The 24,466-nt window shown below is 38.7% G+C and overlaps 1 protein-coding gene across 2 annotated transcripts in view; it reads right to left on the minus strand.

The window, feature by feature from the left end:
• Positions 1-4,836: 4,836 nt before the first annotated feature.
• LOC108431367 overlaps positions 4,837-24,466 on the minus strand; it is a 44,584-nt gene continuing 24,954 nt past the window's right edge. For both annotated transcript variants that reach the window (XM_037544408.1, XM_017704451.2), the window contains 6 exons: positions 15,438-15,521; positions 12,096-12,173; positions 11,598-11,618; positions 8,982-9,071; positions 8,272-8,358; positions 4,837-5,710 (listed from right to left, as the gene is read on the minus strand). In XM_037544408.1, coding sequence (XP_037400305.1) covers positions 5,673-5,710; positions 8,272-8,358; positions 8,982-9,071; positions 11,598-11,618; positions 12,096-12,173; positions 15,438-15,521 — 398 coding nt within the window. In that variant the 3' untranslated portion in view covers positions 4,837-5,672. The remainder of the gene's footprint in view (positions 5,711-8,271; positions 8,359-8,981; positions 9,072-11,597; positions 11,619-12,095; positions 12,174-15,437; positions 15,522-24,466) is intronic.

Below are 24,466 nucleotides of genomic sequence, written 5' to 3' on the forward strand. Positions count from 1 at the left end.
CCAATGGGCTATCAGCTAAGTAGCCAAGCTAGCACTAAGTTTTTAGGCTGTCGTTTCCTCCACATTGGTGTTGCACGAGTAGCAGTGGTGGACAGTAACTAAGTAAATGTAATTCGTTACTGTACTTAAGTAGATTTTTCATGTATCTGTACTTTACTTATGTTTTTCCATTTTGGGCGACTTTTTCCTTTCACTCCACTACATTTCAGAGTCTAATATCTAATAATAATAATAATAATAATAATAATCTTTATTTGTATAGCACCTTTCATACATACATGCAACTCAAAGTGCTTTACAGAATAAATAAAAAGAAAACAAAGATAAGCAAAACACATTAAAAGAAATAAAGATAGAAGGAAACAAAATAAAATAATGAAATAAACTGAAAAAGATAAAATGAAAAAGATAGAACAGACAAACGTTTCTTAACTAAAAGCAGATCTAAACAGGAAGGTTTTAAGATTACTCTTGAAGCTGTACAGGGATGTAATGCCTCTTAGCTCCTCAGGAAGAGAGTTCCAAAGCTTTGGGCCATAGTGGCTAAAAGCACCCTCGCCAATCTTTAACCGGGTTTTAGGAATCACCAGTAGATTACTGTTTGAAGACCTGAGAGACCTGACAGGAACATAACTCACCATCATTTCAGTGAGGTAAAGAGGAGCAAGACCATGAAGACATTTAAAAACCATCACCAGAACCTTAAAATCTATTCTAAAACTGACAGGTAACCAGTGCAGTGAGTGGAGTGCAGGTGTAATATGATCTCTCTTTCTTCTGCGGGTCAAGACCCTTGCAGCAGCATTCTGAACTCGCTGTAGGTGAGAAATAGAGCTCTTTGGGAGAGCAGATAAAACAGCGTTGCAATAATCTATCCTTAATGTGATAAATGCATGGACAAGTTTTTCACTATCAGCAGGAGAGAGCATATCTCGGACCTTAGCGATGTTTCTAAGGTGAAAATAAGCTGTCTTGCATGTAGTCATGATGTGTGATTTAAAGCTGAGCTCATTATCAAAAGTGACGCCCAAGTTCTTAACACATTGTTTGGCCTTCAGATTCATTTGATTTAAATAAGTCTGAACATCATTCTTTTGTGAATCACTGCCAATAACAAGAACCTCTGTCTTCTCTTTATTTAATTGCAGAAAATTGTCTGACATCCATGTCTGTATATCACCTATGCACTCAAACAGTGAGCTAATTGATTTTAGGGCTTTAGGTTCTAAAGAAATGTAAAGTTGAGTGTCATCTGCATATTGATGATAACTAATACCATGTTTGTTAATGATATGCGGTAATGGAAGCATATATAGGTTGAACAGTAAAGGCCCAAGAATTGTATGCGGAACCTCACTACCAGTGTCGAATCCGTTACACGTTTCTGATCATGCAAGGTGTCTTGAGCCTTAACAGTATGAGCCACTGACTCAAGACAACGAAAAGTTAACTTAGTGCCAGAAAATGATTATCAGCGAGAGGCAGAGGCTTCCCAACAGTAGAACATTCCCTAAAACCATGGCAACTAGCTTCTAATATCTGTTCAGCAGGTCTATATTCGATATAACCTGAGTCCTGATTTCTTAAATGTACTGAATTCTGAAAGTGAACTCTAAGTTTCATTCAGTTTGGCATCAAGGTCACAGACCGCATCGCCAGTCAGCCAGGGTTTGTCGCAGTGGCCCTAAATCCTTACATTCTGCAAGCTATTCATGGCACTTACTGGCGTTACATCTAATTAATTTCCTACACAAATTCAGGTTCCCCTTCATAAACTGTACGCTTGGTTGCTGCATTCTGAACTGAAATCAATGGCAAGCAACACGAACTACAGAAAGTGGGAAAAACGTTTGAGAAAGGCTGTACAGACGAAAGGCTGACACAGTCGGTAACAATGGCCATTTAATGCTGACCTTTCCTGAACTGTTTAGCTTTCCATAGTTCCAGTGATGCTTGCCATTGATTTCTGTTCAGTGAGTTGCACCCAAGATTTTGAGTTGTGAAGGGAAACACGAATCGGATACAACACCAGCAGCTTTATGGAGACTCACAAGAATCCTCACTTAATCAGTCCAGCATCTTTATTACAAACTAAGCTGAGATTAATTAGGTTATGTACAGTGGGTACAGACAGCTGGCATATCGTTGTGTGAGTCTGGTTAACCCCTCTGGGCTCCTATGCTTTCAAATTTATGAGTGCAGCATGAGCAGGTTGTCATCAGGGGGCGGTAACATTGGTTGAATGATTTGCATACTGTGACGTGTATGTAACAGCAGTCACTCTTGAAAGTTCTTCAAGACCTTCAATCTTGAAAGTTCTTCACCACCCCAAGACCCCAGAAGACTTGGAGGAAATATCCTGTGAGTTTGCAGGGCTGGCAAGACACAGGGCCTTCCAGAAAGCAGCTGGTCGATTGTTCCAGCTGCCATGTCCACATAAAGCCATCAAACGACCCTGATGGTCAGTGCTACAGGAAAAGGAAACTGTTCTTCCAGGCTATATATCTTGCAGGCTATTTATGAACATCAGGGCCTTTTCATTGATGCCTACATGGGATGCCCTGGGTCAGTACACAATTCCAGAGTGCTTCCTCCTTTATCCTTGCAGATGGAGGATTCCCATGTCTCCAACACCCTCTCCACCTCATCACTCCCTAGAAAAGGCCAGTACAAGGTGTGGAATTTATGCTTAGATTTGGTATGACTGTCATAACTCAACCCTCCATCAGCTTCAGTATAATTACATATTAGTAACATTTGTGCTTTCAATCATAAGTAAACCACTGTTTAGAATAAAATGCTACATGGCCTAAGTCTGTGAAGAATGTGAGGATGATTGACTGAGTTTGGCCAAAGACTCCTTCATTTGTAGGTTTGTTCTGATGCAGGTTTCACCAGTTTTAATCATCATAGTTTATTCACAGCCCAGAATAATTGTGAAAGCAGTAAAAACTTTATATGGATCTTTGTACCAAACTGTTTCAAAGTCCAAGTTGAAAACAGATTTTGGACTTTTAACTGACTTGGATATTTTTTTTACCCTTTCACTTTCAGTGACCCTGTACTTTAATTGTGTTTATTTATTGAAATCAATTACTGAGTATTACATTTTGTCACTATCAAAAAATTTGAACACTAACAAAACTTTACCAAATGTTTCGGCAGTGACAATTTTAGCTAATTTTGAACTAATTTTTCATGTCCTTATTTTCAGTATTTTCGTTTTCATTAATAAACAAAAAGTTTACTTCATTGCAGAAAATATGTGTTTCCCTAGTGACAATTAATGCTCAAACTGATTAAGATTTGGGACACATTTACTTCAAAACAATAGGATCTGACTTCTCACCATGTGGTCATGAGGGACAGGGATGCAGTCTAACTTTGTGCTCTAAAATGCAGGGACATGGCTAAAATAAGGCTCTGCCCATAGACTAAAACTCTGCTTCAGTAAACTATGAAAAAGTGCCACAGCATTTTTTTAAATAGTTTTTTTTATATTGAAAAACTAAAACCTAAATCTAACTAATTCATTGAGTTTAAATAGAACATAACATAATCCTTGTATATATTTAAGGTCTAAATACTTCATTGTTTTTTAAAATAGTTTTACTGTAGGACTGTAGTTTGAATTAATGTGGAAGAGCAGTCCATGTACCTGTATATATACATAATACAAACGGTCTTGTTTATGGGTGATGTAGTTATGATCCTGTGAAACGAGATGAGAGAAATGTTAAATCTGTCTTTATATACAGGTGCTACTTAGTACCAGGAAATACAGACACTGTGTCCTTCCAAATTATTAGCACCCTTGATAAAGATGAGGAAAAAAGACTGAAAAATGAGAGAGCTGTCATTTTCTTTGAGGTGATAAAATCATTCAATGAAAAACATTTTTCAGAATGCCATCATTTCCACACCTGCATTTACTTCTTTGTTTTGCTCCTCTTAAACATCCTCGTCACTGTGTACAGGGGCAGGTCTATCAAGCTCCGATAGTTCAAAACTGCTTAATTATTGCCTAATAATTTTTATTTTCTTTAATTAATTTATTATCTTCACACAAAAGGTAATGGCCTGAATTAGTCATTACTTTAGGTGTGATCAGTAACCTTTGCCTCCTTTTTTTGTTTACTGTTTGATCATCTTAATGGATCATTAATGCTTTTTGGCCTATGTGTTACCTCATAAGTACACTGCAGTGAAACTGGAAATTATGGAGGAGCTTCTAAAGGCTCAGACATGCATAGTAGTAGAACATGAATGAGAAATATGTCAGTCGCTGCCTTAAGACCTGTAAGAAATATCGTAATTAGGAGATGAGCACATATGAATGCCACTACAGTATCACACCAATGAGTGCATTTACATGCACTTAAGAATCTGATAACTGCAGAAAATCAGATTTTGTCAGTAATCCGATTAACACGTAATTGCTGTCTATTTTCGCACATGTGCAGACTGAGAAATCCAAAAGAAATCAGAGTAAGAGTTTCATACACTGAGAAATCTGATAACTGAGCTAAAATCCAGCCTCTTCATCAGATTTCTAGATCAGAGTATGGTGTTTACATGACAATTTGAATAATCAGATAACTGCAGAAATCCAATTATGATCGGATTATTGAGTGCATGTAAACACACTCAATGTTGCTTAAATGTTTATACACTCTATAAGGATATTGATATCATCACTGATATTTTACTAGGCTGAGAAATAACAGACATTTTCTCCAAAGCCTTTTAGCTCATCTTTAACAACAGACCAAATCATTCTGATGAGCACTTCAGTAGCATGAACACAGTTAGTCTTATGTAGACAAAACACAAAAGTTTGTTCAAAAATTTTTTTTTAATTTTTTTATTAGATTCAGTTATACACTGAATCTAATACCTTGATTTTTCTCTTTTCAATATTATTTCAAACCCCAACATAAAAGGAAAGTACAAAGACATTCATCCTGAATGCTGGACACTTGCCCTGACATCCAGTGACCATTCTACTGAAATCGGAATTGTCTATGATAAAGAAGTGAGTTACAAGTTGTACATTACTGATTAGCCAGTAATATATTATATGTGGGTACCTTACCTTTAAATACTAAAGGGGCCCTTTCAGGGAAAACCAAATAAATAACAATGAAAAAGTGGACAAGAGAGATGAGAACAAATATCATTTGCATATATCAGACTTTAAGGAAAATGAACAAAAACATTCATTCAAAGGCACAAACAGAAGGAAGATTGTTCAGTAAAAAACTAAAATGACTGTTTTGGCTCAGAAAATGACATAAATATCATTAAGTGGAAAAATATAAAATATTGAGCCCAAGAGTTTTTGTGTCATAAATAGTCAAAATGAGCAAATATGTAAAAATCCATAATGTTTACACAAATTGTTTGGTAGTTTTTGATGCATGACATTTGATGCATGGCATTTGATGCAATTAAGTTGGAAGGCTAAATTTTAGTAACACCAAACTCAAACAGCAATGAGCTTTTGACCCACAGATCAAACCGACAGTGCCCAAATAGAACACCAACAAACCTGACATAAGAATCAACAACTTCAGTTACATCAAGGGGTCAGTGAGATCCATCAGACAGCTAAAGAGTCCAGTGTTCCAGTACCTCTGCGCTGGTTAAAAGTGATGCCCATATTCTTCTGCCTACAGCACTGTCCTCTGATTGGTTGAACATGAGCAACCTATGAGGTGTAATATGGCCAAAAATGTGAGTATTAAAACACTTTCAGTAAAGCTTTCATATAACTGAATAACACCTACATAAGCATGTTCATTACAACTGTCAAAATGACATAATAATCATTTATGAAGGCTTGTTATAACAGATCTGTTTTCATAAATGCTTTGGTCAAATCTGAGTCACAGATTTTTGCTGACAGGTTGTGTCATGACCTTTACCAAGGTGGAATGACAACTTGACAATGACAACCAATAATGCAGCTCAGTGTATGTTTATGTCATGTCAAAGTGACATAACGGTGATGATGTGATGCAGCTTGCTAAGTGAGGCTGGTTGCAAAACTGATAATGCAGCCATGCTGTTGTAACACATGCAGAATGTAGCTGACATTGCCATGTTAAAACACACAGACGTCCCTGAAAAAGACGCCATCTAGAAGCGAGCTATGAAGACTCTGTGGAATCAGTAGCAGTTGTGCTGTAACACAAAAAGAAGTGTATCTAAAAATAAATCCTTTAAAATAACCAAATTTACATTTTAAGTGCTAACAAATGTCTGACAATTGAGAAAGTATGAATATAAGCCAGTTTAAAGCTAAAAGAATTGTGAAAACCATGTTAGCATTAATGAAACCAGGAAACTCCTTTAGCCTCTGGACAGTTATACTGCAAGTTTTCAGGTCAGATGAGTGGACTTTAAGTGATGGAGATGGCTCCTTCAGAAGAACTAAAGCTCTAACGGTAGCTCTTTAGTGCAGCTTTATGCTGTAGTGGGTCTTATCAAATCTCAGTAATATCAATACAAAGGATGATGCATGTACAGGTACTCTTGTTTGCTCATGATTGTTAGTTTGAAGTTCAAAGATTTAAGTTTACAGATGATTTTTTAGGTTAATTAATCTATTGCAGGTAGCATACAATTCCAAGCTCCTTGCAATACCCCTATTTTGTAACATCAATATGAGGCCTAGAAATAAAACCACAAAGCTACAACGGGGTCTTGTTCAGGGTGAAGCTAGAGAGTATTAGTAGTCCCATCATTGCAGTGAAGCCACTGGTAAGTTCTGCATACACCACATTAGGTTCACCAATGAGCAACCAGCAGTGTTAAAAATTAGCTACAGGAGTCACGTCATAAACACTGTCAAACACTGCCAACCATGCACATTTTTGACTACCGCACTATTGCAAGAGCCCTGATAGACCAACACCTGTCAGAGGATTGAAAGGGGAGAGAACCCACCACCCAAAGACTGCAGGAGTAGAAAAGAGAGTGGAGACTCTGCAGAGGAGGTCTCATAAGCATCAGACCAGCAGCAGGCATGTGAAATGAAGTGGAGTGTTGCAGCAATGGCATCATTTTTTATTATTTAAAAATTCTGGTTGACCTTTAAGTTATATTAAAATCTCATGATGAATGGACCGATACAAATAGCCCAAATTAATTGTGTTACATTGGCTTCCATTACAAGTTAAGAACATTTTTCTGAACCATCTTGACACAGAGTTGGTTAGCAGACTGGCTGGCTAATGGACACTTGACATGGGTCTTTATGCCTGGTTTTGCAAAAGAACGGACTAAACTGAGAAACAGCAGTGGGGTTACAGAACTATCTACATCCCCCATAATCTGTAAGGTAAAACAAACACTGACAAACTCACAAGCTAAGCCAACAGTGACACAAACAGCACAGTTAAGCATTCTGTTAGTGCTAATAAACACATTAACACACACAGCTCATTCACCATACAGCTCCCCTTCATAGAGCTATAGCTATCTTTAATCACACAAAGCAACTGAACCCCTTCAATCTAAACTATCTGCTTTAAGATCCCTTTTCGGTTTTAACTTTAAAAATGAAGCAAATTAATTTTTGTGGCCAGATTTGCATTTTTAGTTTCCAAATGTCTTTCAAGAAAGCACATCACACATTTAGGATAATTGAGATCTTTTAGCCAGTTAGAATGATTTATCTAGTTATTCACTGACTGTAATCTACATTAAACATGATCACAAAGTTTATCACAACATGATCCATTCAGTAGTTATTGAACAGATCATACCTGAATGGAAATATTAACTTCTGTCACTTTTGTGAAGTTGAAATAAAGTGTAACTTTTTTGCTTTGATTTACTTGAAAAATGTATTTAATTTCATATGAACTCCTGATTCATGGTCTACAACCAAATCCTGGAGTGCTCTCCAGCAGGGGTAAAGCCCAGCTCGAGGGGTGATGAAGGACACTCTCCGGTCCAGTACAAGTGTTTTGCCCTGTTCCCCCAAAAACACCTCACAGTATGCTTGACCACCTCAAAATAGCCATACAGTATGGTGGACTACCTCAGAATCTGGACAGCTAGACCCAAAAACATTCCAAAGGCATTTTAACGCATACATAGAAAATATTCTGATACAGGATGGGTTTTAATACTAAATATAAACAAGACTTCTGTGTTTGGTGCCTGCAGTACAAGATGGAGCTTGCTTAATGGATGTGAAAGGCATTTTAGATTTCATGCTATGTAAGAGCAAATATAGTCCTGTATGTATTTTATACTTACACCATACAAAACAAAATATGATGACAGAGGCCATTTCAAACGGTATGATTATCAGTCGCAGATCTTTCACTGGGCGTTCACCTTCTCCTAATGAGAGAGAAGAACACAAGAAAACGCTGACTCAAGATCACTGTAACTGCAGACATCATTGCTAAAACAGTGACAAAATATCATGATAATATGAGAAGCTATTATTCATTAAAACTCTCTGACAGGATCTGAGTGAGTGAGTGTTAAATACAGCCAGGCTTTCCTGAACAGCTTTTTCTATTTGTGTTTGCTGTCAGGCTACAAACATGAAGAAATATGTCTATTTTTATTGTCAATACAGTCCTACAAAAACAAATACATTACATTTCATTTCTTTAAAAAGCAGATTTGTTGTCAGTGGCAATTAAATGCCTCATCTGTTTTACCATACAGTCTACACATTTTACACACTCAATATCAGAACAGTCATCATGTCTGAATCTTATAGGCTAGTAGTTCAGAATAGAGGAGTTTTGAGCTGTGTGGTTTGTAATGGATGGTTCTGTTTAATGTTTAAGCAGAGTTCAAGCCCTGTGCTGTGAAGCTCTCTTTAGGCTTCTACATCTGCGTTCCCACCAATCAATCTACTGACATCATGTTGGTGCAGTGTGAGCAAATTTCATATGTTCTGTCATTTCAGCCTTCACTTTACTGTAGAAACTCATCTAGTGGTTACTTGCCTGCTTGACTGATAAGTTCTACTGCCAGTGTGACAGAGTTCACAATACACAGGACTGCTGCTCCAAGTGGATATAGTTTTTTGATCAGTGCTGCAATATAAAACCAGGAAAAGAGATTCACTGGAAAATGTTATTTTCTTTTCAATCATAAGAGTGTCAAAACAGAAATCAGTTAAAAACAGAAATCAAATAAAACTAGACTACATATTTCAGAGTCCATGTGTCAGACAGATTTTTAGACAGTTTAGTTTAGCAATTACTGTCTAGCCACCATGTACAGTAAGACACATCAGGAAGCGCAGATCTGGACCCAGAGTGTTTTCTGTAACACACCCAATCCAACTCCTCAGTAAATTCATCAGCTTCCCATGAGTTAGACCAGAAGAAATACTGCACTACAAAAGGCAGTGTTACACCATTACCTTTATTAAGATCACTATTTTAGGCAACTTCATCAAAACTAAACATTCACAAACTGCCCAAATACATACAGCAGACAATACAGTCCCCATAAGAGGCAGTAAGATACTAGATTGTTGCTATACTGTATTGGAAAATACACATTCTTCACTTCCCGCTGCTGCTTCTCTGTGATCACGGTCTAGTTCATCTCCCAAACTATAGGCGGAAGCTAAAATCTGCTAAACCTGTGGTCAGTACTGTGGAAAAAAGTGAACAAATGAGGCAAAGAACAGGGTACAGAACTGTCTATAAAATACTGATTAGAGTGCACTTGAAAATGCAGCTAACGTGCTACATGCATCCACTGCTGCTGTGACATCAGCTTTTCTAAGAACATCATCTGTATTTCCACCAGGACTGGAATTAAATATGATAATGATGAACCCAAACAGATGTATCGGTCCAAAATGAGACATGCAGAAGTTGTGAAAGGACTATGAATAACCAGGCAAAGAACAGCCAGTAAGCTGAGCAGTTTGCTGTCAGCCAGTTACCCAATGACTATGGAAAAGCCTGCAAGCCCCCCAAACATTTGGTTAATAAACTTAATACACACTACTGCAGGTTCGAAAAAACCAGCAGCACACACTTCTTTGACTCACATCCTCCAGTTTACCCCCTGTACAATAAGATTTCCCTACAAATTTCCCATCACCACAGGAACAAAGGCCCCTGAAAGTTTACACACCCCAAGTAGAACTAGGTAGAACACAGCACTGCCTTGTTTTTATATATCTAGTTTGTTAAATGTGAGGTGTATAAACATTATTTTAATGTAAGATGTAATTATTTTACTGTAATTGTCTGATATTTGAATGCTCCACAAAAAGGGAAAATGTGCAAATTTACAACTTGCTTAATGGAATTTACCTGCCGGACCCCATACATTTCCAGTATAAATAAATGTGACCAACTCTGGACGGACTGTGCACACAATCTGTCTCATAAAGAAAAATATAACTAATATTCTTTGCCTATCAATGAAATATCACAGAGAGTAACTGTTATCAAATTATTATATAGACAGACAGATGAGGGTCAACTACATCTCAAAACTTTTCTATAGCAAGAAAGCTGTATATCAATAGCTTCTCAGCTAGATATAGAATCACTTTATCTACTGGTAAGTGTAATGAGATCCATACATCCCGTTTGGACCTCCCTTTTTATGCTTTGGAGAAGTTGTTGAAATGTGGTAGACACTCATTTGACTGTCTATGATATAAGATCGCTTAGTGTTTTTTCTGTGCAGATGGATGTTAAGTTGGGCCTTTAATGACAGTGTATAAACATGGAGGAGAGAGTAGAAGATGAAATTACCAAGTAGGCTAAACTCTTTCATTTTTTGGATTCACATTATCACTACTTATCCAAATGACAGCAGCTAGCTTAGGATGCTAAAACTACAGCTGATTAACAGTTACAGCACAGCTTTGTAACAGGGAAAGTGCAGCCAGCCTGCTTCAAAACCTAATATTTCAGAAACATAAGCTTTTGTTACATTTTCTGAAACATAAGCAATTATTCCAAAAATATTGCAAATGTGAAAAAAGGAGGTGCTGGAGGTAAATTGTGAGATCTCCTGGCATTTCTAGAATATCCGAAACATATATCCCGAGGGCCACAAAACATCTTTATTAACTTTTTGCCTTCTTGCCTTGGAAAGGCCAAGGCAAAGATCTTGCCTGTAGTCTGCAACTGAACGCCAACTGTGTCTCATTTGTCATTTTATCAATCAAAAGATCCTCAGACCACCTTCTATTTGCCCTTGCTGCAGCCTTTGGTGAGAACCATAATCATGCAGACTCAGCAGCAGCTTATTACCTAGAATTCCATGAGATACAAGCAAGGACCAATCAGATTGGATGGTTTTGTTTTACAGCTGTCTGACCAGCATGGCAGAGAGAAAGATATTTAGATGTGAGTGAAAATGCATGTCATTGTCACTGAGCTGCATAATGCCTATAATCTGAATTCAGGTACTGCAAATTAGTTTAATGAGATCAATTCTTGATATTTTCTGTTGTGAATGCTGTGTTTTCAGTGTAGGTCTGCAGTGGCAGTGGTTTTCTTTTGCGTGTTTATTTTTGTCTCGTTCTAACAACTTAATGAGCTATTTCAGTTTTTTCAGTGTTAACGCTGTTCTTCACTTACCTGGTATTTCACTCATTTTTCCTGTGTGGAAGGAAAACAACTCAAGTTAGATCATAAAAAGTTTCTACTAAATAACGTGTAAATTCGTGCTAGCTATGTATTTAACTTGAATCTGGATTCACTGAATGGAATGTTAGAATCTGGCCTTTCACAGTGGGAAGAGATACAGTGTGGAAGTCCAATTCAAGAGCTACAGTTAATAAACTGAAAAGTAATATTTACAGAGCTTGCAGGACTAATATGTTCCTTCTGTGTACACTCTGTAAATCCTTCAGGAAACGTAAATCTTGTTCATGTAATTCTTGTCTTTAAGAACATCATGTGAACACATTATGTTAATATTTCTTGGGCACTCACTACTGAGCAGTATTTTGAAAGGAAATGTAATTCTGTAAAGAGAACGAGACCAAGACCTAATCAAGAACTAAGAGGACACTTTTTATTTACTATAATCTACACGATCTTGTAAAAGAACACAGTAAACAATGAATACTGTACCATAACACTGCATGACAGTGAATGCCAGGATGATACAGCACATGGCGAGTACAATCAAAAGGATTAGTCCTACATTACCTGTAAAAGAGGAAAAAGCATATGAAAGTCCATGAAAATCTCAAATAAAAATGCAATTTACAAAGACTTGTGATCTATACACATGTTTTAGTGTTAAAAAGTGTTGATTTTTCAGAGTGAAAATTTCAGTGTTGAGAGTTGACTTTGGAGCTGTTTTTACACCCGGCGTGTTGATAAAACTCTTGTGTTACAGCTGTTTAAGTACACAGCAGATTTGTTAGTGTGAAATCTACACTGTGAGTGTTAAATTTAATGCTTTCTCAGTGTGTCTACAGGTCCACACCAATCTGAGTTGAAGTCACAATTTACTCAGTGTTGGTATTTTACACAACTTTAAGGGTTAAATATTTAACACGGTCCGTGTTAAAAGTTTAAAACATAGATTTGAGAAAAATTATGTCATAATAAGATTTTTCAATCACTGTATGTCAAGTAAAGATTATATTTTATTAATATTTTGAATGAAAGATCCCAAGGAGTAGCCATAAAAAATATTTTTATTTTATTATATTTTATTTGTGGAGGGCAATGTACTGTATGTGGGGAAATAGTGTGATTATGGTATTAACTTCAGCTAAAGTGAAAACAGACAAGCATTTGTCTGTTAATATTAAAGATTTTAGTTTTACACTTTTTTGGTATAAATGTCAAGATGTGCATAATTTTAAAATATTTGTTAGTGGTGTATTATGGAAGCTTTTAGAAAGTTTTATTCTTTTTTTTTCGCTTTACGTTGATGGTAGGTGGTTGACAGCAAACCGGACATTTCATTTTATTCCATCACAGCATTCAGCAAAACATTCTGTGAAGAGTTCAATTTTCCTAACTTTTGCTGTTGAGGGCAGCAGTGGAATAAACTAGGTGTTGATTATTTTAGAAGCCAAGGAAGCCAAATGTCTCCTGAAGCACCCAGTGTTATACAACAAAAATTCAAAAAGTTTAGAGCGCCCTCCTGTCTTCTTCCACCTTAAATAAACAGTCAACATTGCTAAAGTTCTTCTGTGATAATCCTTTTTGCTTTTGACTGTGTCACCATGGAAGTATTTACATGGCTGCATCCCCCATTGGCAGTGTACCACATGTAAGATTGTGTTTGTTCAAACTGAACGAAGCACGTTGCTGAATCAGCAAAAAAACAGGCTATAATATGGAGTGCATGTGCACTGCTGCGAGTACAGCATGGGCCTTAAGGTCCATTTTTTTTTACCTTAAATGTCCATTATATTTACTTTCCCAGGGGAGATTTAAAGTCCAATATCTTTCAAAATAAAGAAAGTTTGGTGATTCATTGTGTATTTTATAAAGACCCACATTTATTAGTTGCAGTTTAATGGGAGCTCCACTGCTCCCCTGTTCAGTTCCTGACACAATCAAGTTTAAGTGGACTGGATGTAGAGTTAGCTATGTAGCTAGTGAAAACATCAACTGATGTAAGTTAGCTTGCTTTATTACATTCTAATTAGCTAACTATTTAGTTAGTTAGTTACATCCCTGTGTTGTTTTGAACTATTTAGCCAAATTTCACACAGCTAGATAGTGAGCTTAATGTAAGAATTACATTTACACCCAGCACAGCCTCACTGATTAGAGCTAAACAGTGGACTGAAAATGATAAGCAGATAATAAAACATTATTCTCTAGTTTCTGCCATCTCAATGTTGATGTGTGAAAGCTCATATATCCACTTCAGATTTACAGACTCTACCTTATTCATCATTGGTCAGTTTGTCAGCACAGGGCTGCTGTTGTCCACTCTCTTAAAAAGAGTACTTTTAGGGTTCTTGATAAAGAAAATGGTCCTAAATAGAGCTATGAACACTCTAATCATGCAAAGGGTTCTTTGCATCATAAAGTGGTTATTCAGATTGATGCATAATGTCCTGTATAAAGTTCTTTATAGAAACTGGTTCTGTATAGAAAATGGTTCTATATAGTATTAAAAAGGGTTCTAATATTTTTACAGTGTAAAGCTTGTAACAACAGAAGAATCCTTTTTAGGTACTTTATTGAACCATTAAAAACAATTTAAATATATATATCGCAATCAAAAATTCTCCATCAACCTGAAGAACCATTTAATGACGCAAAGAATCCATTAAGCATGCAAATGGTTCTTTGAGTGGTTCTACATAGAATTATTCCCTTTACTAAAAAACCACAGCACAGCAGTGACCCTGTCACGGTAGCATGTGTGGTTTTGGTGCAAACGTCTCAGACACAGCAGTGTTCCTGGAGGTTTTACTCAGTGTCACTGCTAGGTTAAGAACAGATCAGCACCCACAAATATCCAGACAAGAGCAGCAGATTTTATTCTAAGCCATTTTGGAGCTTTTCTAATCATCATGAAATTTTACACAATGTAAACGACAGCTGCTGAGCTCAAATTATGCAGAAAACAAAAAAAATTACACTTTTTAAAGTGCCATAAATAAAAGAAACCTGAACTTCAGAATTGTGTGTCGGTATGGAATGAGTGTGTGAGTAATTTAGAATAATAAATTTAAAAACTTCTATAAAAACCTACATTTATCTTTCATAAACTACAAGACATTTCCATATTTCTCCTAGTATTTAAATAGTCAATCAGTTTTAAGATAAAAAAACATGCTGCAGAGGGTCGACATGAAACCATTTTTTAAAAGCAAAACAAACTTTGTTCTTTAAAAGACGTGTTCAAAAGTGTTTATGCTTAAAAAGAAGCTAGGCATGCATTTTAGAGGGCAATTAACACATTTGACTGACAAATATGTAAACACAAACAGCAACGTAAACAAACATTAAAGTAACAACATTACAAAGTAAAAACAAAGTTTCTTTTTTTTCTCAAAGAAGTAGTTGATAACTTATGAGCTAGTGTGAGGAACAATATTTGGTTCCAGATTTCTCCTGGATACCTCCATCCATCACATGGATTTGTTAAATTTGAGGGTTTTTAAAATGGTTTTTAATAGCTTATATAATAAAATTACATAAACATCATTTAAATCGTAAACCTCAGCCAATCTGGTTTTAGAACTGGAATGACCAGTTCTATCATATACATTTAAAAGTTTAGGTGTTAATCTGAGGATAATCCTCTACTGTGCTACAGTGAAGGCAGAACTTGGCATTTTGAATTTTTGTTTTGTGCCCCTCTGTATGATTGTGCAAAATATCAACATTACATATTTCTGTAATGCAACCCTGTGTATGAAGAGTGCTATATAATCTTATTGCATGGTTATTATTACTATTATTATTATTATTTTGAAACTCATCACATACCAATAGTGTCGATCACTTCACGAGTGGTAAAAAGTATCAGTAGAATGATGAAATCTGGGGCACATCGAAAAAAGAATGCCAAATCTGTGAATGACAGAATGATAAATGTTATTTCACATCAGTGGCAATTATAAACTTAAACATTCAACATCTATTAGCAATGTTAAAACACAGACAACACTAACTCTGAGTTTAATAACTGTCCGGTAAATGCACACACTGACCCATGCGCTGCATCATCTCCACTGAGAACTATTTTAATAAAACATTTGACACTGCCATTGCAAGGAAATATCATCTTTAATTGAAAGAGAAAATTAAGGTGATTTTATTAAAAAATATTAAATCTGAGCAGATGAACAAAAAAGGCAAATAAAAAATGATGTTTGATATAATAAAGACAAAATACAAAGAGATAGTAACTGATCATATGATCATCTGTCACTGATTTACTTACTCAATGATCACTTTTAGGCACAATTTAATCAATAAAAAAATATTCTATGCAATTATTTAACAAACAAAAAGTCAGAATTGAATTGTCTGCTGTGTAAAATAAGCACAGTGTTATGCCCCATCTCCTCCCCGACCTCCTCCTTTCCAGCACTAGGCATTGCCAGCTTAGTTATTTAGCTTAGTTAGTTATTTCAGTCATTATTTATTAGCCTCTCCAGTTCTCACCACACTTGTAATTCTCTGTTTTATTTTTCTGTCTGGATCTTATGACTCATGCCTGTTTTCACCCTGAACCTTGAACCTGCTTATCCTGTGTTAGCCTGTCTGCTGTTACTGTGACTTTGGACTGTCTGACATTATTTTTTGTATGGCTTGTGACCGATGAGGTATGGCTGTGTTTGGTTCCCTCTGTGAATTTGTGGAGGAAAATAGCAACAGGACTGAGTGCAACAAAAGGTTGGAGCACATTTCCTTGCAAATGACACAGCCAATGAAGCTAAGCAGCACTCCATCCTCCTGTGTTTGGGTGTCTAAAACCTACATCCTGACCCTGAATTTGGTATCTCTGTGAAATCCAGGGGAGATTACATTCAATGACTTATTGAAGATGGTCCAGTGGCTGGAAGGATCTGTCATATCAAAAATCACTGTCCCCAGCACTACAGAGGTGCTCAAAGCATCTTTGCCACACTTGGCTTACTTCTGGACCTTCTCCATCCAGATATGGGGGCAAGGATTAGACTGAGGCAGGAGAAACAAAGAGACTGGACTGACACGTTGGAGAGGTTTTTCAAATCAGGATACAGAGTGTATGACAAAAACTTCACCCTGTCTCTCTGGAGTCATTCACAGTCAATCTAGTCCAGGGTCATGTATGGTGAGCTTGTCTGATGGAAAGCAGAGGAATAACCACAAAGTGACTGACATTTTGAATGGGAATGGGGGAGTAGCTAAGTAATGTGCTACTTTTTGTAGCTAACCACAAATTTTTGTAGCTAACCACAAATTTAGTAGCTAGTAGCTGTAGCTGCTAGAGTTTTATGAAATGTAGCTAACAGATGTAGGTATAGCGGTAATTTTCGTTACAATTTTGCTACAGGCTTCAGTAAATCCGAGCAAAATCTGAACCACAGAATGTGGTCAGTATCTGGGCTGGTGCCGACTGTGCAATCCTGAGTGAGCCGCGGACAGCTCGAGCAAACGGTCACACGCTGAACACCCCTTACTATAGTAAGCTTAGCTCAGGGATCCTAAACTAAATGAAAGCAGAGCCATTTTGTCCTTTCAACAAAAATAATGAAACCACCTGGGGAGCCACAACATTTTCTATCCATTTTACCATCTTGGCTGTAAATAGGTCTCAATATGTGCTGTGTCATGTGACTCGTTAGAGTTACAAGGTTCCAAGTGTGTATGGGGAGCAGGGCTGTTAAATTTGGTGTTTATGGTAATTGTTTTGGAATTGTTACTCTCCACAAAGATGGCCTAGGCTATAAGAAGACTGCTAAGACCCTGAAACTGAGCTAAAGCATGGTGGCCAAGGTCATACAGTGGTTTTCCAGGACAGGCTCCACTCAGAGCAGGCCTCATCAGGGTCCAGGGTGTTCAGCGTCTCATCCAAGATTCAAGAGTTTTATTGTCCTACGCACAGCAGAACAGGCAGTTACACCATACAATGAAATTCTTAATTTGTTGTTCCTCCATTCACCAAACATAATCTTAAGAGAATAAAAAAGAAAATATAAGAATAAAAACAGTAGTAAAAAGAAAAAGTAAAAATGTACAGTATGTGCAAAGTTGAAATAAAATTAAAGTTACACTTTATGTGCAAATATGTAGAGCAGCTGTTCATAAATTGCATCAAGTAACAGAAGTAGGCAGTAAACAGTAGTGTTCTGTGCAAGTAATACATGTAAACAGTAAACAATATTGTTCTGTGCAGGTAATAGATGTAAACAGTATTGTTCTAACAGCAGCAGTACAGTGTAGGTAAGGTGCAGTTATTGAGTGCAAGGTTAAACCAGTTCAGAATGGGAGGGGGGAAGAGGTAGTAAGTGAGGTGTTCACCAGCCTGATGGCCTGTGAATGGAAACTGTTGGTCAATCTTGTAATCCTGGACTTCACACTCCTGTAACATCTGCCTGAAGGGTCTGTGCTGGGGGTGGGTATTGTCCCTGATGTTGTTTTTAGCCCTCCTGATGACCCTGGTGTGATACATGTCCTGTAATGAGGGGAAGGCTGCTCCTGGGATGGACTGTGCAGTTTTGATCACACGCTGGAGAGCCTTCCCGTCCTGAGCAGTGCAGTTTCCACACCATACCTGATGGAGCTGGTAAGAACACTCTTGATCGTACTCCTGTAGAAGGTGCTGAGAATTTTGGCTGGCATGCCAAAATTTCCTCAGTCTTCTCAGAAAGTACAGTCACTGCTGGGACTTCCTGATGACTAGGTGTGTGTTGTGAGACCAGGTGAGATCCTAAGTGATGTGGATGCCGAGTCCCACCAATGTACAGGGGTGTGTGCAGCTCCCACTTCCTCCTTGGATCAACAATCATTTCCTTGGTCTTGTCTGCATTCAAGGAAAGATTGTCATCATGACACCAGGCCACCAGTTCAGTCACCTCCTTCCTGTATGCTGTCTCGTCCCCACCAGTGATCAGTCCAACGACTGTAGTATCATCAGCAAACTTGATGATACTGGTGTTGTTCTGGGAGTCTACACAGTCAGAAGTGAAGAGTGTGAAGGGGGCTCAGCACACAGCTCTGGGGGACCCCTGTGCTCACTGTTCTTGTGCTGGATGTGCGGCTGCCGATTCTGATTGACTGGGGTCGATCTGTTAGAAGGTTCAGCACCCAGTTACAGAGGGCGGGTGTCAGTACAAGGGTGAGGAGCTTTTCTGAGAGTTTGTGTGGGATGACTGTGTTAAATGCTGAGCTGTAGTCAATGAAGAGCATTCTGACATATGTGTCCTTGCCCTCCAGGTGTGTGAGGGCTGTGTGAAGGGCTGTGTTCACTGCGTCGTCTGTGGACCAGTTCCGACGGTATGCGAACTGAAGAGGGTCTATAGTGTTTGGAATGGTCTCTTGGATGTGAGTCATGACTATTCTCTCGAAGCACTTCATCACGTTTGGGGTGAGTGCAACAGGGTGATAGTCATTTAGGCAGGTCACAATGTTTTTCTTTGGGAGGGGTATGATGGTGGTGGACTTGAAGCAGGATGGCACAAAAGCTTGCGCGAGGGACAGATTGAATATGTCTACATATTCAATCAATGGATTTATTCTCTTTGAGGTCCTGTACACATCTACTGATGTCACAGTGAGTGATGTGTTCTGTGTGGCCATAATGTCTCTCTGTCTACTAGGGTTGAGGGCCTGGAAGTGAGCATAAAACTCACACCGGATAGCAAACATTATTAGTATAAAGTATTATAGTACAAAGTGGGAAAAAGAAAAGATCTGAGGGTGAGGATTGCATAGCGTTGTAAAGCAAGAATCTCAGTGGTGGTCAAGCCAGTCCAGAAGGCTGGTGAGCAGCGGCACCCAACCAAGGCAGAACAGCATCAGACAAGATGGGCAGCTATTCAGCTCGGCAAAGAAAGGAAAGAAAAAACGCAGTCAGTTCTGCAGTGAGTGACTGACCACAGATTACAATACAACATAGCAGCAGAGACTCCAGCTGGTCTAGATCTGACAGGGAAGACTAATCACTAAAGACTCTGTAACCATTAAAGGCTTGGTTACAACTCCACTATACAAGTAAGTTTTTAGCCTAGACTTAAAAACTGAGACTGTGTCTGAGTCCCGGACATTAACAGGAAGATTATTCCAGAGCTGGGGGGCTTTGTATGAGAAAGCTCTCCCCCCTGATGTAACTTTATTAATTCTAGGTACCAGTAGTGAGCAGCACTTTGTGATCTAAGTAGGCGTGATGGTTCATAGTAGGAGAGAAGTTCACTCAGGTACTGAGGGGCGAGTCCGTTTAGAGCTTTATAGGTCAATAAAAGAATTTTATAGTCAATGCGAAATTTAACTGGTAACCAGTGCAGGGTTGATAAAACTGGGCTAATATGGTCAAACTCTCTGGTTCTTGTGAGACTCTGGCTGCAGCGCTCTGGACTAACTGAAGCTTGTTAAGACTTTTGCTGGGACATCCAGACAGCAGGGCATTACACTAATCCAGCATGAATGCATGAACTTTTCTGCGTCTGGTAGAGATACTGAATTTCTTAATTTAGCGATATTGCAAAGATGCAGGAAGGCTGTTCTAGTAATATTAGTTATATGTGCGTTGAAGGAAAGATCAGCGTCTATCATGACACCAAGATTTTTAACAGATGAGCTTGATGAAACTGAGAAATTGTTAAGTTTAAGTGTTAAGTTAGACAGTTTGTTTCTAGCTGCTTTTGGACCACGAAGGAGGACCTTCTTGTTACTTGACATCCAATCTCTTATGTCTTTTACACAGTCCTCAATCTTGCTAAGTTTAATTTTATCATCCGGTTTGCTTGATATATATAACTGAGTGTCATCGGCATAGCAGTGGAAATTTGTACTGTGTTTACTGATAATGGTGCCTAATGGTAGCATATATATTGTGAATAATATAGGTCCCAAAACAGAGCCTTGTGGAACACCATACTTTTACAAGGACAGATGATTCACCCTTTACATTAACGAACTGATAGTGATCAGTGAGGTAGGATCTGAACCAGGAAAGAGCTGTTCCTGTTACCCCTACAAGGTTTTCTAGTCTATCTAGTAAGATAGAGTGGTCTGTTGTGTCAAATGCTGCACTAAGGTCAAGGAGTAGCCTTCCAACTTCAGCCTATACTGTCTCTTGGCCTCTCTGATAGATCTACACAGGTCATATCTGGACCTTATGTAATCTTCAGTGTTGTCTGAGAAAAATGCAGCATGGTGAGCATGTAGCATGGACCGGACTGTTTATCCAGGGTTTCTGGTTGGGGTATTTTCTGCAGTGCATTGTAGGGACAATGCTTTCAATGCAGCTGCTGATGTAGGCCATTAACCCAGAAGCATAGTATTCTAGATCAGCAGTACAGTCCTCTCTCACAGCAGCAGTTCTGAACACATCCCAGTCTGTACTGTCAAAGCAGTCCTGAAGCACTAAGTCAGTTTCTTCATTCCAAACTTTGATAGTCTTACTCACTGGAAATACTTGCTTGATTAGTTGTCTGTATGCTGGGTAGAGGAACACAGAGATGTGGTCGGACTGTCCGAAATGTGGCCGAGGCACGGCCCTGTAGGCCCCCCTCACGTTGCTGTAAACTTGGTCGAGTATGTTACTCTCCCTCATTGGAAAGCTCACGTGCTGATGATACTTGGGTAGGACAGTCCTCAGGTTGCAGTGTCGCTGACTCTTGTTTTCTAATGGCATCAACAGTGTTTGCGTCTGTACACCACCTGTTGTTCACGTAGATCCAGAGGTTGGCTTCAAAAAATTAGTTTTTTGCATGAGTGCTGCCAGCATTGCTGCAGGGGTTGAAGAAGTGGGAGGTCAGCCTGTCAGTGCTCAGACCATACACCGCACAATGCATCAACTCAGTCTGTGTGGCTGTCATCCCAGAAGCAAGCTCTTCTGAAGCTGATGCACAAGAAAGCCCACAAACAGTTTGCTGATGACAAGCAGTCCAACAACACGGATTACTGGAACCATGTCCTGTGGTCTGACGAGACCAAGATAAACTTGTTTGGTTCAGATGGTGTCCAACATGTACCAAGACAACTGTCTCTTGGAGCTGCATGAGTGCTGCTGATACTGGGGAGCTGCAGTTCACTGAGGGAAACATGAATTCTAACATGTACTGTGACATTTTGTAGCAGAGCATGATCCCCTCCCTTCGGAAACTGCACCGCATGGCAGTTTTCCAACATGATAACGACCCCAAATACACCTCCAAGATGACAACTGCCTTACTGAACGTAAAGGTGATGGACTGACCAAGTATGGCTCCAGACCTAAACCCAATCGAGTGCCTGTGGGGCATCCTTAAGCAGAAAGTGGAGGAGCGCAAGGTGTCTAACATCCACCAGCTCCGTGATGTCATCATGGAGGAGTGGAAGAGGATTCCAGGAAACAACCTGTGCAGCTCTGGTGAATTCCATGCCCAAGAGGGTTAAGGCAGTGCTAGATGGTGGTCACACAAAATGTTGAGCACAATTTGAACATGTTCATTGTGAGGTGGACTCACTTGTGTTGCCAGTTATTTAGACATGGCTGTGTTGAGTTATTTTCAAAGGACAGTAAATCTATACTGCTATACAAGCTGTACACTGACAACTAAGTTAAATCCAAGTGATATCACTTGAAACCTTTGTTAGACAGTTTTAGGGCAATACAAGAAGCCAATTAAAAGTGGTCCAGACACTGGAAAAGGGTTGCCCAAGTGTATACTTTACAAGAAGTTGTTCTGAAGTAAAGCTAGTAAACTGCCATTCTGTGTGCATCATTTATATAAATGTATTTGTGTGTGGTCTCATGGGTGCATGTCAGCTGCTGCTGGTTGCTTTCATCTAAAACATTTTATTGGGACTGCAAACAAAAGCCAAAAACCATACCAAGATCATCAAAAATATGATGTGAGTGCACCGATGTGGCAGAAAAAATGCTAATGGAAATATGGGGAAACAGGAATAGTAGATCTAGCCAAAAGAGACACATGAGGAGAAGAGAATCATCAGGAGAGCCACATTCACAGCAAATCACCAAATATCAACCAATTTAAGAAATGTCTGCTGATTTATCCTCCCAAAAGAAGCAGCGTTTCCCTAAAATGCCACCAGTATAAAGTGCTGCACTCCACCCCTCCAATGTTAAGCAGTGTAACCTTTTATAATGGGTGTGTGCAGCAACAGTACAGCAGCGCACTCAAATGTAAGTTTAGGTTTTTTTGCTGCTTGCCCCAATAGAAGCATGTAGACCAGGGTTTTTAGTGGGGCATGATAAATGGCTGGTAGATCTGCTTAGGCAAATCATGTGTCATCACACACCAATCCACCACTTCCCCATCCATCCTGCACTCCCCTACCAGTATGTGAAAAGCACTGTGAAAAGCTACATATCCGTCAGAGCCGTTTGGGAATGTTTGGGAAACCCTAATTTATTTGATTCTGACCAAGGGTTTCATTTGAATATAGAAGGTGAAGGAGCCCTGCTTCTTTCACAGATGTCAAACATGGAAAGTATGTTCATTTTTTTGCTTTGGAGCCTTTAGCATTGATATCATAAAACGTTTGTTTAAAATTGTTTCTAAATGTCTTAATTTAACTATGCTTTTTTTTTTTGCTTGTATTATTTTGTTTGTATGGCTATGCTTGTTATAAAATTTAATAAAATATCTCCTAACATGGGTGGCACGGTGGCGTGGTGGGTAGCGCTGTCGCCTCACAGCGAGGAGGGCCTGGGTTCGATTCCCCGGCCGGGTGACCAGGGTCCTCTCTGTGTGGAGTTTGCATGTTCTCCCCGTGTCTGCGTGGGTTTCCTCCGGGTTCTCCGGTTTCCTCCCACAGTCCAAAGACATGCAGTCAGGCCAATTGGACATGCTAAATTGCTCCTAGGTGTGAGTGTGTGAGTGACTGTCTGTGTCTGTGTGTCTGCCCTGTGATGGACTGGCGACCTGTCCAGGGTGTATCGTGCCTTTCGCCCGAAGACTGCTGGGATAGGCTCCAGCACCCCCCCGCGACGCTGACGGAGAAGCGGCTTGGAAAATGGATGGATGGATGGATCTCCTAACATGAAATAGGCCTATAGTCTAAAAATGAAGGTGCCAAAAAGGGTTCTCTGCATGATGCTGTGGAAGAACCACTTCTGGATCCCTAAAAATGTTTAATGGATTTTTGGAGAACCATTTTTGTAAATGAGATGTGTGACCATAAAGAACCTTTTAGAGTTATAGAACTTCAACATAATTTAAAGGCTCTAAGTACAAAGTTTACATTGGTATAAAACTTTTACGCTGTATGGCTGTGTTTACAATGAGGTTCTTTACACTCACACATCTCTTTTTCAAACATAGCTCTTTAGGAACCAAAAGTAGTTCTTCTGCAAAATTGTGCACAGAACACTCTGTGGCACCTTTATGTTTTAGACTGTACATTGTGGAAATATGTTTGAGCTTGTAACATTGAGTGACATTTTATCTGTCTATGCAACGAGGCTAGTCACTTATGTAATACATGTATTTTATTTTTTGATGTAAAATTAGCTTACAGCAGGAAAAAAAAGCCTTTTCTGTGCCCTTTTTTCTGTCTCTAGTCTCTTTTTGACCCTGGGCAATAGACATATACATGTAGGATGTGGAATATACTCATTTCAACATGTGGGTACATGAAAGCTAATTTAGAATAACCTGGATTCACCAAAATCAGAACAAGCATAGTAACATTTATGCACATACGCATTTGTTGTAAACCCAGCAACAATTTTACATGAGATGTTTCTCTGCACATAAAGTTGGACATAAACTCTGATTATCAAAGTGCATGCAGCACTGAGCTTCAAGGGGACAACGATGGAAAAGGTGAGAAGCTTCAAGCTCCTCAGTATTCAC

Source organism: Pygocentrus nattereri, chromosome 13, assembly GCF_015220715.1.
Source record: "Pygocentrus nattereri isolate fPygNat1 chromosome 13, fPygNat1.pri, whole genome shotgun sequence".
NCBI classification, from domain to species: Eukaryota; Metazoa; Chordata; class Actinopteri; order Characiformes; family Serrasalmidae; genus Pygocentrus; species Pygocentrus nattereri.